An 18,103-nucleotide genomic window follows, 5' to 3' on the forward strand; every position below is an offset into this window, starting at 1 on the left:
CTTCAGCCGGCGGTTGCTAGGTGACGGCTCTCCTCCGCGTCGACCTGCCCGTCGCAGGAGCGTAGCGGCTCAGCCTCCTCCCTGCAGCCAATCAGACGCAGGATAATCCGGCTCAGACGCAGATTAACAGCCGTTTGAAGCGTCTGCAGAAACTTTAGAGCGGAGCTTCCCTGACGTGTCCATCTCTCTCCTGCTGAAAGGAAAGCAGGATCAGTAACACCCAGGGAAGCTAACATCAGTCTGAGGTTTTGTCATGGACGTGTCAGTCAGCAGTAAATCTGTCCCTGTGTTTATTGTGGTCACTGGGAAAAGTTTAGAAATCACAACACCCTTTCAAAATGTCGGTCCATAGCAGCATTAGAGCTGACACCATCATCTCCATGTATCTGAAGAATTTAATGAACACTGGTGTAAGATAACGCCTCCTTCTTTTAGCCTTTGTTTTTCACTGACATTCTGTCAGTGTCTCATTAGCAGCAGCAGAACTGACAGTGATCAGCTGAGGGAGACTGCAGCTACAATCATTAATTGTTTATGCACAGTGAACGCTGGAGATGGTGAGATGCTCAGGAGGTGTCAATCTGACTGAAACAATCGGTGAACATCAGAAAAGTAATCAGCAGCTGCTCTGTTCATGTTGTTTCAACAAACATTCAGTTTTTACCTCCAACGTGAGAAGCTTCTCTGGTGTCTTTGTCTTTATCTTTGACATTGTTGCTTAAACAGCAGCAGTGAAGTTGTGGTGCATCTCTAGACTGTGACATATACTTTTAGGGATTAACTCCCTGTGGCTCAGTAAACTCATCCGACTAATCCCTGTACACCTGCTAACTGAAACCTCCGTTCCTGCCCCGGTGTCTGGTTGAACCCATGTCTATCACTCAGGCTCGTTACATAACCACAGAGGTCTAGGACAGTTGAATCACTCGGCTCTCAGCGTGAACCTGCCTCCTCCTGAAGCCAGAAAACAGATGAGTAAGAGTCCGAGCGCTGACTCATGAAGACGTGAAGGCCTGTGTCTGGATCAGCAGCTCAGATCTCTGCTGATTCTTCTGCTTTTCTGTCCTTGTACAGGGTCCCCACAGCTGCTTAAAGGCCAAAGTCCCCTGGATTGCATTTAGACCTTAAGTCTTAAATATGATTGATCTGTCAAACGGCTCTTAAAGCCTCCAGCGATCTGGTTCTGGGTCATGGGATGTGGGTCACTGCTTCAGGTCCATGTTTGATGAACAGCTTCTTGTTCCAGGCTGTGGGGGGAAAGAAAAGCTTAAGTTGGGAGTTGTGTTGTAAATCTTCTTACACAGTGTGTTCTGTGCCGGTTTGATTTGAAGGAAGACGAACACTGAAGGTGAAATACGGTGAAATGTTACAGGGATGGAATCTACTGGTGTCGTATCAACAAATCCAGTACGGTAAAAATCAAGTGAAACTGAGCAGATTAAAGGAAGCTGTGCAATCAGATTCTTTGGTGCTTCTCCTGTTCCAGAAATACCGCCACCACGATGAGGACTCGTCGCCCCAGGACCAGAGCTCCCCCCAGCTGACGGAGGAGACCGGGGGCCCAGAGCTGGTCCAGGTAGCAGAGAAGAACCTTTCCCAGATCGAGAATGTTCACGGATACGTCACCCACGCTCACATCTCACCCATGAAGGTAGGAGACTTCGTTCTCATTAACGTCTCTGACCTTTGCTCTTCCTCTCTGTCCTTTTTGTCCATTTTTCTGTTGGTAGTCCGAGACTTTACTGGCCTCTTTATCTCCAAAGCTGACGTTAAACAAACTCAGCAGTTACACACATCTATTTGCAGCATCTTCGCTATAACACCGTCACTCTCTCCCCTCATCAGTCTGAAATGACCAACACGAATCAGATAAATGCTGCTGAGTCTCGGCTGATCAGTCTGTAAATTTAGACTTGACAGAGGGATGAAGTCCAACATGGGGGGAACCACGGGGTTCTGATGAATTTGATCTGTCTCTGTTCACGTTTCTGTTGAACCCTTCAGAAGCCAGTAAAGTCCGACCTTTCTATGTGCAGCTTGTTTAACGCATCACTACACATTGACAGCTTCAGATTGATTCCATCTGCTCCCACGTTATTTCCCTGGTCGACGTGTTATATCCTGAAGCAAACGCAGGTGGAGGACGAGGGTTGGTGCTTGTCTGTGGTGCCTACATTTGTTTCATTAAAACACTGAAGCTGCTCTGAAGCTCATACTCACCTGTACCTGTTGCTGCTCATACCTGTCTCCTGTCATGATGCCATCACGCACATTAACACAGTCCAATCCAGCCAGTCAGGTAGGCTCCAGGTGAGCTCTGCTCCCAGTCAGGTGTCATTTTCCACAGGCAGAGGTGATCGTTGAGGCTCCGCCCAGACTTTCATCCAGCACAAACTGAATGTGACAGTTTCTTTATCAGGTTCAGTTTCAGCTTGAAGCCCAGACAGGTCATGTCATATGCAGCTGTGTAATTAATAGACAATGAATTAACTGCTAATGGATTAATTGCTATTAAATGTATTTACCCTTTTTCTTTGTCCGTAATAAGCTTCAAAACAAACTCCACCATAAACCCGTCCTTCCGCTCCCATCGCATCCTGTGAAGCTGCTGCAGGTTCTCAGTGTCTTTATAAAACCCCAACGGAGCCTCCATGCTCGTTCTGTCAGCTGCTGCTGTGTCTGTGCTCACTGTGTCTTCTCCACGTGTTGGACCTGTTTACTGATCTGCATCAGTTTGCTGGTCCTGATCCATCCTCAGCCTGTGGTGGTCCCATCAGTCTGTGTTACAAACTGGAGGCTGAAGTTGGAAAAATGTGGCTGGTTCTTGTTGAGGGAACCTCTGACAGAAACACTGGTGAAATGCATCATGGGAGATGGTCTAATTCTAAGTGGAAATATTCAAACATGTCTCAATATTAAAATATAGGGTGGTCTGTAAATATTAATATAAAATAATTTATTTTAGATTCAGAAAAGTCCATAATTTCAGGTGAACAGAGACAAACTGTTCTTTCTGCAGCCTCCGCTCACAAAGCACGTTAGTTCCAGTAGATTGTGACGTGTGTCACTGTGGCACAACAATAAATCAAATATCACTGTTCATAGCCAGTTTCTGTGCTCAGCGTTGATTAATCCAATGTGCAGATGAGCTGAGATCTGATGTTTCACGCTGCTGTGGTCGTGGAAACAGTCTGTGATCAGATTAACACTGGGAGAACAGGACCGATGTGCTGAGGCTGCACGGTGCAGCTCTGCCGCCATCGTGTGGTGACTAAAGAAAAGACCTTCAGCCTCTGAGGTTCAGCTTGGTGGTGCAGGACGAACCTAAGGGGAGCATCAGCAGCAGCACTGGAAGAACAGCTCAGGTCCTTTACTTCAGTACAAGTACAAATACCCTCTTACAAGGCCTGCATAGAATCCAACAAAATCCAGTCTGATCATCAAACTTTATTGATCCCTGGTGGAAAATTCCCAAGATACCCAGCAGTATATGAAGTACTTCAAATTAGAAGTATATAAGGTAGTTAACGTCAGCTACCCAGCGGTATATGAAGTACTTCAAATTAGAAGTATATAAGGTAGTTAACGTCAGCTACCCAGCGGTATATAAAGTACTTCAAATTAGAAGTATATAAGGTAGTTACGTCAGGCTACCCAGCGGTTATATGAAGTAACTTCAATTAAAAGTATATAGGTAGTTAACGGTCAGCTACCCAGCGGTATCTACATTTATTCAAATTAGAAGTATATAAGGTAGTTAACGTCAGCTTACCCAGCGGCTATATAAAGTACTTCAAATTAGACGTAATAAGGTAGTTAACGTCAGGTTACCCAGCGTAGTATCTAAAGTTACTTCAAATTAGAAGTATCTTAAGGTAGTTAACATCAGCTACCCAGCGGTATATAAAGTACTTCAAATTAGAAGTATATAATGTAGTTAACGTCAGCAACCCAGCGGTACATAAAGTACTTCAAATTAGAAGTACATACTTTGGATACTTCAAGTACATTTGGATGATGGTACTTTTGGACTTTTACTGCAGTAACATTTGGAATGCAGGACTTTTTCCAGTGCTGATATTTTATTAAATTGCAGTATTTAAAGAAAAGTGACAGACGAAATGAGTCTGATACTTTATGAAGTACCAGTAGTATTTACCATCAGATAATACATTTATCTGGAGTTTTCAGTCTCTCCAGCTGGAGTGTAGTTGATGTTTCCACCTTGTTGTGTTCACATGTGGTGTTGTGTGTGGAGAAACCTTTGTGTCTGATAGAGGAATCTCAAATACCCCGTTTCATAAATGAAACTTCTCCGGCCATAAAGATCCTGACCAGTAATTTCCATCACACACACACCAGGCTGGTGCTGACACACACACACTGAGGACACTCCAGCTGATCTAATAGGAAGAAACCAACATCTCGTCATTTTACTGTGATACCTGCAGATTAACTCCGCTCCACCTGTCACTCTGCAGCAGAGGGTTATTGATCAAGTATTGATCAGTGATTGGGCTCAATTAGCTGTTTTATCCCTTTAAGCTCCAGCTCTGTCTCTTTAACAAAACCTCCATCCTCCATGTGCGTCCACTTCGTCTCCCCCTGCTTTTGTTTCCTGTTGTCTTCCCTTTGTCTTTCTGCACCCTGAGGGGCTCAGAGATTTGATGTCTGATGTTTCAGTCCTTTATTAAGTCCTTTATCATCTGGCTTCACCTAACACCTGCAGTGATCCCAGCAGCAGGCTGTACATTATAGTGGGTCAGCTAGTGCAGAGGTTTGCATTAGTTTCCATCAGCAGATCAGAGAAAGGTCTTTCTCGACATACGTTTGATGTCTCCAGTCTGGAAAGTGAGTTTAGTAAATTAACTGCATGGTGCTTGATAAATTAAATGATAGTACTGATTTTAAAAAAAAAACAAACAAAAAAAAAACATCCCAGTAGCTGTAATGGAAGATATACTACTGGTTAGTCCTCACAGTGTTTACTGTGTTTTGTTCAAACGCCTTCTGACTGTAGAGGTACTGCACTTTTTTAGTCTTCCCAACAATTCTGAGCAAACCACTGAATCACTTTTCCAGACCTGGTCTCGTTGTTTCTTTAACATCAGCTTCCAAGTCTCATGTAGAACATGTCTTGCTCCCCTCGTCTGCTCTGTCTTTCCTGTCTCTCACTCTGTCTCTCGCTCTGTAAAGATGAACTGCCTCTCTCCTGCCTTTCCTTCCCTCTATTTTGACCTCTCCGAGACGCCGTCTTTCCTCCCCCCTCCTGTATCCTGTAGGTAGCATCTCTGGAGTGCATCTTTGACGGTTCTTCAGTGTTAGGACAGCATCACCCGGAGCTCCCCTCCCCTACGCCCTCCACCCTGTACCCCCATGGAGAGGACAGCCCCCTTCCCTCCTGCTCCTCCAACCCCTACCCCCCGATCCAGGTAAAGCCGCCCCCCATCCTCCATGCTGCTTCGCTGGAAAAAAGCTCACCATTTAGAGCCATGTTCGTCACATTTCCATCATCTTTTCATCCAGTTTTCAACCACTTTTACTTCATTTAACCGGGTTAAACAGGCAGAACGATCCAACAACAGAAGCGACAACGGCATGAACGTAAAGTGACAGGTAGAAAAAGAAAGTACACTTTACAAAAGTCTTGATTTCAGTCTGCAATAATAAGTTTACAAAGACTCATCTGACCCCATCTTAAAATGCCACAATACGCTGTGTGCTGGGTGTAGCTGTGCAGCAGGTCTGGATGGAGGCAGAGGACACAGCTAGTCTGGCTCAGTCTGTCTCTAAAGTAACACACCTCTGAAGCTGATTGACAGTCTCATTTCTTTAACCACACTTCATGTTCTTGGTGGGAGTTACATGCTAAGGTATGCTGAGCTAAGATAGCCTCCTCTCTGCATCAGCTCTAGCTTCATACTTACCCTGCAGACACAAAATTGATCTTCTTGTCAGTAATGTGGCAAGAAAAAAAAGATCTGACTTGATAGGTTAGATCTTTCTCTATTTTCCAATCAGTTTTGTCTCGTTAAATGCGAACAGTTTATAGAAATGGTTAAATTGAACCAAGTCATGTAAGTCAGTCTGTTGTTGGTGGCTGGAGCTGCTGTATGTGCAGATGCACTAAATCCTGGGCAGCTTTAGCCATTCTGCATCAGCAGCCCCATCTGTATGTGTTTAGTGCTAATTAGAAACATCAGCAGGCTAATCTAACACAGTGTATTAGCATGCTGACTTTAGCATTTAGCCCAGAGTATGCCTGTATCTAAGTACAGCCTCACAAGGAATGTGACATGGCTGTAGACTCTGTCCCGGGTTATATCCTTTACTTCTCATGAAAGGATTAATGGACAGGCCGAGTTCTTTGACCGTTAAGAAGCAGCAGACTGAAGCGGACTACAGGCCGTGAGGAGGGGGGTCCCCAACATGCTGTGAAATGCCTGTAGCTGTAAAGTAGAACAACTCTGGGCAGTGCAGTGATGTGGTCTGCTTGGCAGTCCGGCGGTGAGGCTCGTGCTCTCCGTTGTCTCCTCCTCGTTTGATCTGCAGCAGCCGCTCGTCCCCAGCCTGACGTCAGCAGGCAGCTATCTCCAACACCTCCGCCGTGATAACGCAATGAATGGATCGTCACTTCCCACAAAGACACTGAAGGCTGGGAGGACATACTGTACACTCCTTTTTTATTGTTCCTTTCATTTTTAATCTCTTCCTCCGCCTCTTGCTCGCTCTTCTCAGCAGCACCATGGCAACACAGGAGATGAATGTCGACAAAGAAAATCCTGACAGCAGGAAAATGGAGGAGGGGGTTGAACCTGCAGAAAAGGACAAGGACAGATTCAGAGAGGGTTTCAGGAACAGGGTGGAAGGGTTGGTTGGAGGGGGGCGTAGGGGGGGGTAGTAAAATGCAGAATAGCCATCTTGCTGTTCGTCCCCAACAGATTTACAGCAGCTCTCGTGTATATTTATCACCAAGACACAGGACTCAGAGGCCATGAAATGACTTGTCACTAATGCTTCTCCATCGTCTCATCTCCGTTACACTTCATTCCCAACTGTAGCAAAGGATGCTGGGATGACAGCCCAGCTCTATTTATAGCCAACAGTGTGCCAACTGGTCATGGAGTTTCAGGGAAATCATGGGATGTTTTGGGGGGGGTGAGTTCCAGCCAGGAAAAGTCAGGGAATATCAGGAAAACAGCAGGAGGAGGTATATTGGTTTTTTTTTTTTTTTACATTAATTTATTGGCAGTTTTCAGCCTGATACATGACCTGAATTGTTACTAAAGCACATTTCCAGAAAAAAAATTCAATTTTCAATAATTACTGAAATGTCACTTTTTTACAAAAATTTCCAGAAACTTCTAACTCAGGTGATAACAGGACCCAAAATCCCCCTTTACCCTACGCCTGAATTTTTACAATCAGACTGATGAAAAATTTTCCCTGAAGATACAGGGATGTCAAAGGATAAGATCTTTTCATTTGTAAAGGTGAACCTTTTAATAGACACATTATGTAGCTTGTTCGTATCGTTCTTATACTATTTACATGAGATTAGCGTTTAGTCTTCAAACACGATCTAACCCCACACCTTTAAAAACTTATCAGGTAAATTCTATTTGTTTCATGTGCGGCTGTGCTGTAATTATAATTTCTAAAAAGATTTATTTTGAGCATAACAACTGAAAACAAGAAGTTCATATTTATAGAGACGGACCTGGGGTAATTGGAACCCAGTTACTTTTGAGTCGTCGTATTTGTTTCAGGCAGCAGTGATTACAATCCGTCTGAGGACAGCTGTGAACAATACACTGCTGCTTCCCAGTGCCCGGAAAGTTACACCACAGGTGGTTCAGTTTGGGTTCTTTCATAAATTGATCCCAGAGATGCGAGCTCAGGTCATCAGGATCAACAACCACTTATACCTGAGTGTCATCTGCATAGAAAGATATATCAGTACTCTTCTTTGGGACCGTGGGCCCTAGTGGTCAGATATAAACACTGTACCCAGTATAATGTAGGACAGAAAGGAGAACTAATGAACATACTGATGAATAAAGGTATGACTTCTGAAACAGTAGGTAGCAGAAACTACTGCTACAGCAAAAAACTGATAAAATATATACTGTTGTAATAATACGATAAATAATAATATACATAACGTAAACAAGCCAATTTTAAATCAAGCTGAAGATTAGTTCTATAATTTTTATATACTGATTTAAAAAAAAAAAAAAAAAGTATACTTGTTTTACAAAAATAATTTTAACATTAATTTTAAAGTAAATGTATTTTTAAATAGAGGTTTTAATTTTAGATTAGATCAGATTTTTCTTTTTTGTTACAGTTTGGGTTTCAGTGGCTTCTCCCTGGGTTAAGTCAGTTCAGCTGTTTTTTTCCTAACTAGTAAGTCACTTTTCACAGACAGTAAACTCTAATCCTTGCGACCAAATTCAATCAGCGGTTGTGACGCTCGCTCTACGGATCACCACGCTGTCCGTCAGTCTTCAGAGCTCAGCCAGTTTCCCCTGCTGACTCATTTTTGGAAGGGGACTCGGAGTCTGCGGACTGAAGTAGGACAGAGGTCAGCTGGAAGAAAAAACCCAGCCCAGACTGAAGACCAGGAGGGAGGAGGAGGAGGAGGAAGGAGCTGCATGAGATTTCCAGACTGCAGAGAAGAGATCAGAGGACTAACTTCCCTCCTGCCTGCGCTCTCTTTAAACATCGTCTGTCCGTCCTCAGCCCTGCAGTCTGTTGGTGCTGTCTGCTTCAGACAGACGGAGGCTGCTCTCTCTCCGCCTGCTCAGAGATGCTCTCTCACCCCGGCAGGTTAATCCGCCCCCCGAGGCTTCCTCTGTCTCTTTCCTGTCGAGTCCTGGCCGCCAGCTAACGTCTTCCACTGCTGCTCATAACTGACAGGAGGAGCACGACCTCGGTGTGGCTCAGCTCCTCTCCGGGAAGCAGCATCTGCTCACCTCCATCACCTCCTCCGTCAGCTCCTCTGCAGCTTCCCTGTTTGTGTCTGTGAGGAAGGGTAGGGGGGGACACGAGGTGGTGCGAAGCCCCCCGCCTGTTGTCTGCTCTCCAGCCAGCACCACCTCCGCCACCCTGCAGCCTGTAGCAGGAGCAAGAGGAGGCGCAGAGGAGGTGTCACACCTCCACCCTCACCACAGCTGCAGCAGCAACAAGCAGCATGCTCAACTCTGTGTGGTACGCCAAAAAGATGGGTCGCCGCATCATGGGCACCCTGAGGAGAACTAAGCGGCTCCACCGGCGCCTACTGGTAGGTCTCCACCCCCACCCCCCCACCCCACCCCACCTCCTCACCCATAAGAAAATAAATGAGGCGGTAGGGGGAGGTGCTGCACCGCTACACCATGTCGCGTGACTCATTTTCTACATGTGTGTACATAGGTGTGTGTGTGTGTGTTGTTGATCGGTCCGTCTTGTGGATGTGGCACGGTTGCAACAGGAGATCTGCTGCTGCTGCGTCATGTGCCGGATCAGGATTCATGCAGAAATTCTTCATCGCAGGTCTAGAAACACCCTCAGCCCGAGTCCCATTTGGCAGCATCATTGTCAGCAGATAATTCTGTGAAGGACGTGTGTGTGTGTGTGTGTGTGTGTGTGTGTGTGTGTGTGTGTGTGTGTGTGTGTGTGTGTGTGTGTGTGTGTGTGTGTGTGTGTGTGTGTGTGTGTGTGTCTTTGGGGATCTGAGGTGATGTGTTGATAAGGCTGCAGCAGCGGTGGGCAGGTTATTATAATGGAGCTAAATGTGTTGCGCTCGTCACCTAAATGTGAGCTCAGTGTGTGTCGGTCACACACACTCACACACACACACTCAGCTGCTGAATGTTCCAGAGCTTTCAGCAGCTGCGGCTCGTATCAGATAATAAGAGCGAGGAGCTGGAATCTCCCTCCCGTCACACGGTGGAGGTGTTTCTGTTGATGTCAGCTGTGCTTTGGGCTCCTGTCGCACCTGAGCATCTTTTCCTAAAAGCCTGTGTGATGGAGGCGGCCTGTAGGTGGAACATGTGAAGAGGTTTACCTGCATAAACAGCAGCATCATGTTCTGGGCAGATGTGAGGGACCCCTGCAGTAGCACATGCCTTCCCCGGCGTTGCCTAGCAACCTCCAGGCTCCTGACACGCAGCGCTACCCCCGCCTCCCTGTTTACTGCCTCGAACGCGGCGTTTACATACGTGCACATGGTCACGCTCATCAGATGCATGTGGAGAAACTAAAGCATTTAGAGTTTTAAAGTGTTGACGTGAGGACCTAGATGCATTTTCCATCATGTCAAAGTTTTATTTTTCTGAAGTCTGCTCAGTTAGAGCAAGGAACATGCTGGTACAGGCAGGTCTGTTGGTTTAAGACTGGAAAATAGGAAACACAGGAGTCCTCGAAGCTGAAGCTGAAGTTTGTGTCTGCGTATATTGAACCCTAACCCTCCAGAGACAAGCTCAGTGTTTGGACGCTCGTTAATGAAATGCATTTTGGGAGTTGTAGCTGACTGCTCTGACTACTCCAGTTTTTAGGCTTTTTAAAAAATGTATTAAAACAAACAAAAAAAAAAACATATTTTCAGAGTTTGCTGAACTGGACCTTTGTTTCCAGATTACTGGACCCCTGTACCCCCCTCAGTTCTTCATTTCATTTAGTGTCACCTGGAGAACTGAGGGTTTAATGTCATCATGCTCCTAAGCTTGTACCTTAATTTTGCTTCCTCTTCCTCATGTCACTGAAGCCTGAAACTGCTCGCCATCAGCCCGGACACCGTGAGCTGCAGGGTTACACGTGTAAACACCAACAGGTCTGATCGTTTTTCACACAGGTTTTTATTTAGGTGCTGTAGGATTCGAGCTGCAGTTGTTGGCTGTGGAACTGGTGGAGTCCAGGTATCTAATTAAAGAATCCAGAAATGTTCAGGATTAAACTCGGCCCATGATGCTTATACCATGAACAGCCGTAGGTAGCACCTGTCAGGGTTTCTGGAGACCAGATTTTATCCATCTTTTTGGTGAATGGGTCTCAGTGCTCCAGTCTCCATGAGCCTGGTGATATCTCTGGCTCTGCTGCTAAGAACTGTCCACTGAGAGTCTGACAGTGTTACAGGAATAGACTGATAGATCAGTGCAGATCACAATCCTGTACCAGCGGCACAACAAAGTACTCCCCAGGAAGTCCAGTTGGTGGAACTGATTTGTGTGTATAGTGTTTTAGGGTGCAGAAGTCGGCACAGGGGTCTGTAATCCTCACTGACAGGGCTCTATAGCTCTGGGAAGTTCTGCTGTTTTATGTTGGGTCATGCAGGATGCCATCACAAGGTGATGCGGAGAAAACTGAACCAGCTCCAACTTGTTCTTGTTCTCCTGCATAAACACAAATCTCCGATTCAAACGAACGAGAAGGTCTGGGTTTCCATACAGTGAAGTCCACCTGCCACAGACACAGAATCAACAAAAGAAGATCTGGATTGTTAGAAACACAGTGAATTAAATATTAATGATGCTGTTGTGGGCAAACCTGTGGTTGTGGGGAGTAATCAAGTTAACTCAGGAGTTGAAATTTGCTGCACCTGATTCGATGTGAATGGGGCTGCTGTGGATTCCTGCTGGTCATCATGGTGATACAGTGAGAACCATCAGCAAGTCGAGGAATAAACCTGCTGCTGATTATTTGTCCATCGCGTTCGTCAGTGAACGTTCAGTCAGAAGAGTCAAGCTGAGCACACAGGTTGGACACAGAGTCCAGGAGAAGCTTTATTCCCTCCACACGTTAGAACGTCGGATTTTAAAGCTGCTGCTGCATTAATTTCCACATGGATGTTGTTAATCCACGCAGCTCTTCTGTTTTAAGGTACTATCTAAACATCTAAAACCTAATTACTGACTGTTACCTTTAGTTTGTAAATGGCAGCTGTGTGTTGGTCTGTATGGCCTGTAGGTGGAGCTGCAGACACACAGCAGCAGTTCAGACACTAATCCTAATCTACACTGGATCCTTGGCAGCATCACAGTGGATGTGTTGGTAAAACCACAGAGCAGAGGTGGGCTCTGACCAGGACCCAGGCCCAGTCTGGCTTTGTACTGTACGCTCAGGTCACTCTGTGGTATAGTTTTCTGATCTGAGTGCTGTGTTTGTGTTCCTGCTGTAAAGAATGATGTGGCTCTGAGTCCAGACTCCTGGAGATTTAATGCTACAGCTTCGTCTGTTCGGTGTAATACATCAGAAACAATGCAGCCAAATCAATATTCACGGCAGAACACCGATGCAGATCAATACATTCTGCTGTCCTCTGTCCTCCATCTTCTAAATGAGGCGTTCAAGGACCGTAGACAGACAGCCCAGGCTGGTCTGCTGGTGATTTTGTGACGTTAAAGCTCCGCCACATATCCAGATGAAGTGCTGATGGCTCTGTTGGTTTTTCCAGCTGTGAATGTAAGAGGGAGGGAAAGATATGGAATCTGCCCACCAAAACCCGGATTTTAAATCCACTTATGAAATCAGTCCATTCCAGCGCCTGTTGTCATGTCAACACTCGTATGTGGGTTTTTCTGGGGCATCTTACATGTTGGATGAATAATTTGTCCATTCATAATTTAGCCAGCGTAAATGCTGGAACAGTAAATCCTTAATCGGTCCATACATCTGTCACAACAGGAAACCTTGGGCCTCGGTCAGAGCTGCAGGTCTTTTCATGTTTCTCTGGTGTCAGGACGAGTTTTGGTACCAACACTAATTTAGCGTATACCGGTATGTAGTGTCATACTAATGTTTCTACGGCCGGTATCTGAGAGAAGTGTCACAGCATCACTTGTTTTTAAGGTGACAACTGACAAACCTGCTTCACCTTTGACCTGAATATACATTTGCTTTATTTCTGTTTGATTAAATATGTTTTGAACATTTGAGCAGCGTCGTGTCACAATGTGCTGATGACAGTTTACCTGATGCTTGTCAAAGGGAGACAGGACGTGTTTCTGTTCTTTAAACTGCAGCGTCCAGAGAGTTTGGTTCTGGACTCGGTTCCAAACTTTAGGTGTTTTATTGACACGGAGAAGCCCTTTATCTCGGCCTGAGCCCTTTTTGTTGTGATGACCTGGTGATCTTGTCTCCTGAGCACATTTAAAATGGTTTTTCCACTCTGGGTCTCAGATCAGTGAAGTCGTGTGTTTTATTTATCCTGTTGTGTAACATGTGGTGTAATGGCCTTTGGGCTGAGGAAACATGGAGCTCTGAGTGAATGCAGATCAGTCAGGACCCTGAATGACTGAACTTAATCCAGTGTATTTTACTGTTGGTGTCTCGACGGTCATGTTGTCATGGCGGTTTTGACTCGTGTTCCCTTGTGGAGCTGCTGAACCAGCCCCTGGGTGCTGCAGGGGGAAACGGAGAAAGCAGCAGCTTGTGGTTCAGGCCTGACTCTGGCTTTGTCATCAGCTTAAAGCTGCTGCAGAGAGGATCCAGTCAAAGCTGCCACTAACCAGGAGTCCTCGCTGCTTCCCCCCCGCTGCTGATGCTGGCGTGCACGTCTCTGTGTGTGAATGCGGGGGCGGCATCGATTATTCATGCTGCGAGTGGAGCCCCCCACCCCCCGTGCTGACATGTGCCTCGCTCGCTGAAGCCGATTAATTGGCAGCAGAACGAGAGAAGACGAGAGGGAGGGTGTCACAGAGAAAGAACAAGTGAGGGACGGGCGAGGGGAGAAAGACAACAGTGAGTGTTTTTGTGCTGTCGAGCTGGAGTCTGAGTAACGGGACTGAGCTTTCCCACTGAGCAGTCCCGTCCAGATCTGAGGATACCATCCGTCATTTATTATTTACCCATCACCTCCTCCGCCCAGACTCTCCTCCAGAGATGACCACACATTACCCCCGGCAGGAGTTCTCCTCCAAGGCTATGAACGGCACAGAGAAGAAGCTGCCGCGGGTCAGCATCAACCTGCAGGAGTCCATCGCCCACCTGCACCCGCTCCAGAGGCAGCACGCCATTGAGCTCCACCAACTCCACCAGCAGCAGCAGCAGCAGACCAGTCGACCACAGGTCCAGGCGTCTCTGTCGACATTCACCGCCTGCACCGTGCCGGCGTCCTGCCGAGCTCGTAGCCGATTCCTCAACCTACGGGACAGTGTCAAGAAAAGCCCAACTAAGAGTACGGCTAAAGTCATCAACAGCAGCTATGCAGCCAGCTGGGTGCCCTTTGCTTTCAGTAAGGTACTGCTGACCACATGTGCCAGGGCTTTGTTTGAAGCTGGGAGAGCGAAGCTGCCACCGTAGGTCGATTGCTGAGCCTGACAGGTCTGGGTATTGATCCCTGTATGTTTTGGTACAGCCTGAAAGGGTTTGTTCTGCTGCCGGACTGAAAAGGTGCTGGAAACCAGGCCTAGCATCCAGACTAACTGTGATGCAGATGTCATGACCTCTGACCCTTGAACTGATCATGGTGTCAGTGGTTGAGGAGCTGAGGGTCTCTCTGCGGTCTGAGTGAGCAGGTGCTTTAATGATAAATAAAAAAGGTTTTCAGAGCTGTGTGCGTGTGTGTGTGTGTGTGTGTGTGTCAGTGTCACTGTCAGTCAGCCTGAGTTACTACAGTGTGTCTGTCTATGGAGAATCAATACAGGGGTCCATGTGTGTGTCCCTGCAGCTCCAGTCATGTTTTTCTCAATAAATAACGTAGTTATCAGAATTCAGGCTGATTGATCTGCTGATTGGTTCTGAGTCTTGATTGACTGTAACTGTTTTGGGGCTGGGTAGGGCTCAGTGGTCCTGGTGTTGGTGTCGTCAAAGATCCTGTCTGTACGGGAGCGCTCACTCCGACCATTGTTACATTAAACCGCAGGCTGTCCTGTGTGTTGCAGCGTCTGTCACATCCGTTTGTTCTCTTTGGGAGCAATTAAGCCCCATTGTCAGCGGCGTTCCAGAAGTAGGGCTGCCGGATCAATGTGGTCGATGTGCCGGGCTAATTATAGCGGCTGTTGGTTTTCCATGGGTTCCTGGTTCCGCTGCAGCAGCACAAGTACAGTAAGCCAGTTGGTGACAGAGCGGCGCTTCCTGCCAGCAGCTTCACGTTGTATAATGGAGGTCACGGTGTTGAAGGGGCCTCAGCCTCTGTTGGTGGTGGTTTTATGTGGAAGGCAGGGTTCTGAAAGATGGACTGGACTGGTGTGAAACCTGGTTCAGGCCTCACAGTGATATGGTGATATGGTTATATTGTGCAGGAAAGGTGATGCTGGCTGGGTACACACACCAACAGAACCACACACAAACAAAAACAATCCACAGCAAACCATGATACAATCAAACCTCATGTCCAGCACTGATCCTCTTTAAAACCTGTTCCCAGACCCATCATGGTCTGTGGGAGGAGACTCCAGGTGCACAGTCCACCTGATACCAGGGACAGTGGTCTCTCTCACACACACACACACACACACACACACACACACTCTGTGCCTTTAAGCTCCTCAGAGCACGAAAGAGACGAGTCGTATCACAATTGACCAAAAAGCATCAGTGTCAGGTGATCTGTCAATCACAGAATGTCTTCCTCTGATTGGCCGACCGCTGTGACGCTGTCTGACAGGTACAGGACATAGCATACATCCTCCTCCACCCTCCTCTCTGCTCCTGCTGTTCATCTGTGCTGCACTGTGTTTGTCTAACCTCTGACCCCCTCACCATGCTATTGTTCAGCAGGCCGAGGCCGCCCCGCCTTCCTCTCCCATAATCCCTGTGATCCCAATCTCGCCAATCCCAGCCGAGACCACCGTCATCCCGCCAACGTCACAGGTTTTTTATTTTTATGTTTTTATTTTCCTCCTTTTTTCTCTCTGCTCCATCCATCTCCAGATTTGTCTTTTTATGTTGTCTGGCTGCTCGTCTGTCGTCCGCTGTGCAGACTTTGGGTCCGTGTCTGCAGTCCAGCTGTGGCTCTGATGAAATGAGCAGATTAGAGATAGAAACAGAGGGAGAAATGCCACACTTCCCCCCATTTGACTTTTAAGAGCCCATCTGGCTCCTCCCAGGCAGAAACTGAGCGAGGGATCGAGTCAGACGCTCAGAGGACGTGCGAGGCAGAGCGTAAAGCCGGAAGAGTCTCCGTCCTGCAGGGCTAGATCTGATTGTAGGCTTCATGCTGCAGCATTGCATCTTCTGTGGTGTGAAATGCCACCACGTACGTACCGCTGTGTCCTCACTAATCTCTGCTCAAATCCACCGCTGTCCAGGTTTTATCCTGTAGGTCTGTAGAGATCCTGTAGAGAGGAAGTCAGTAATGGCAGCGCTGCCTTTTATCTGCTGCACGGCGGACAGTGTTTTTGGGGGGGGGGGGGTCACTCAGGTGCTGTGCTTGTTTTTGTTTGTTTGTTTGTTTGTTGGGGAGGGGGTGTGTTATTCCCTTTAATGCTGTGATGTCTCTGCTCTGCTCAGGCGAATCCTCCCCCCGTGGTGGTCAACACAGACAGCCTGGACACGCCTCCATATGTGAGTCCGCTTCACGTTCTGTCTCTGGCTGACGTATGTTCAAAACAAAAAACAGTTGGTGAGATGGTTTTTGTCAAGAACATCAGTGTTTGAACAGGAGTGGATGAACGTCGCCCCTTTACAACCTGGAGGTTTTCTCACCACCTTAACCTCAACGGTCACAGCAGTTCATGGAAACTGCAGCAGCTTCTGGATTCACTCACAGCTTTTTAATCTCCTTCCATTTCTCAGACACCTGCTGGTCCAGTGGTGCAGGAAGTGTTCAGGGCCTTTGCTAAAGTCTAAACACTAAAAATATGAAAGTACTGGGAAATGTACTTACAGTACTACAGTCATCATCGGTGTTTAAACATCCTTTAACTCTAGTGTTAGCGCGTATAGGGCTGGATGTATTTTTAATAGGGATTAATCAGCTGATAGTTTCATTGATCAGTACATATACAGTATTGATTAGAAATGTGAAGAAATAGTGAGATTAAATTATTTATTCATGCTAAACATTTTCAGTTTTAGCAGTTTCAGCTTCAACCTTGTAGAAATCAAACATGATCAGCTGAGACTCACCTGTTGATTTCTGACTGATGGATCTTGTGTGTGTGCAGGTGAACGGGACGGAGGCGGATTATGAGTACGAGGAGATCACACTGGAGAGGGTAAGACCACGGCGAGCCGCCCCCGTCTCTGTCTGGCTGAAACTCGGCCATGTTGTCGTGACTCGGCTTTACGTAAACCAGCCTCAGTCCATAAGGATTCACCTGCTCGCCTCCTGGCAGCAGACACTGTTACTTTGACTTTACGTACAGTACTTCATTTATGTACTTTGACTTGAGTACTTTTACCACAGCCCTAACACTTGCAGAGCCCAAAGTTTCTGAATGTGAAACGTGGACTGTTTGTGATGTGCTCTCACAAACACTACATCCTGCAGCAGTTTTAATCCGTGACTGTGGTGAAATCTTTATTGTTCTCGTCTCTCCTTCTTTTATTCTCGCCCTAATTCTGCTCTGCAGAATATTATCAGTGCAGCGTAATTAGAACGAAAATCCTCTGCCAGCTGAGTCCCCGAGGAGCTGCCCAGTTATTCTGTCTGAAGGCTTCGGCGTTTCTTCAATGTTTGGTCACTGCGTTGCAAAAACTATTTTTCCTCCTGTTAATATTTGGTTCAGCGTCGTCGTCAACAGACCTCGTGTGCAGATATGTTCTGCAGCTGATTTCCCTCGGATGTTTTTAAAATGAAAAATGTGTGTTGACCTACCTGCATGTCTGGTTTGGTTAAAATGAAATGAAATATTTGGGAGCAGTTTGTAAAGATTTCCGTCCTCAGCCACAGACCAGAATTAAATGTTGACACGCTGACACATGGTTGGTTTGGATCTGATCTCAGTGGAAAACACTGGACTGACCCTTTGACACCTACACTGTGATTGTCTTTGGTATCCAGGGGAACTCGGGGCTGGGCTTCAGCATCGCAGGCGGGACAGACAACCCCCACATCGGCGAAGACCCCAGTATCTTCATCACCAAAGTCATACCTGGAGGAGCCGCGGCCCAGGACGGACGGCTCAGGTGAGACAGCTCAGCAGACGCAGATCTTATTCATACTTCACACATAAGA

At 46.7% G+C, this 18,103-nt stretch overlaps 1 protein-coding gene across 11 annotated transcripts in view; it reads left to right on the forward strand.

Moving 5' to 3' along the window:
• The window catches only part of dlg1b (discs large MAGUK scaffold protein 1b), a 64,948-nt gene that overhangs the window by 35,409 nt on the left and 11,436 nt on the right, over positions 1-18,103 (forward strand). For 4 of the 11 annotated variants that reach the window (XM_026313701.1, XM_033325650.1, XM_026313702.1 and 1 more), the window contains exons 5-10: positions 1,487-1,651; positions 5,283-5,432; positions 15,700-15,795; positions 16,435-16,488; positions 17,091-17,141; positions 17,930-18,054. In XM_026313701.1, the coding sequence (XP_026169486.1) occupies positions 1,487-1,651; positions 5,283-5,432; positions 15,700-15,795; positions 16,435-16,488; positions 17,091-17,141; positions 17,930-18,054 (641 nt within the window). The remainder of the gene's footprint in view (positions 1-1,486; positions 1,652-5,282; positions 5,433-15,699; positions 15,796-16,434; positions 16,489-17,090; positions 17,142-17,929; positions 18,055-18,103) is intronic. The other 7 variants (XM_026313709.1, XM_026313707.1, XM_026313708.1 and 4 more) reach the window with 2 other exon arrangements.

Source organism: Mastacembelus armatus, chromosome 17, assembly GCF_900324485.2.
Source record: "Mastacembelus armatus chromosome 17, fMasArm1.2, whole genome shotgun sequence".
Taxonomy (NCBI): Eukaryota; Metazoa; Chordata; class Actinopteri; order Synbranchiformes; family Mastacembelidae; genus Mastacembelus; species Mastacembelus armatus.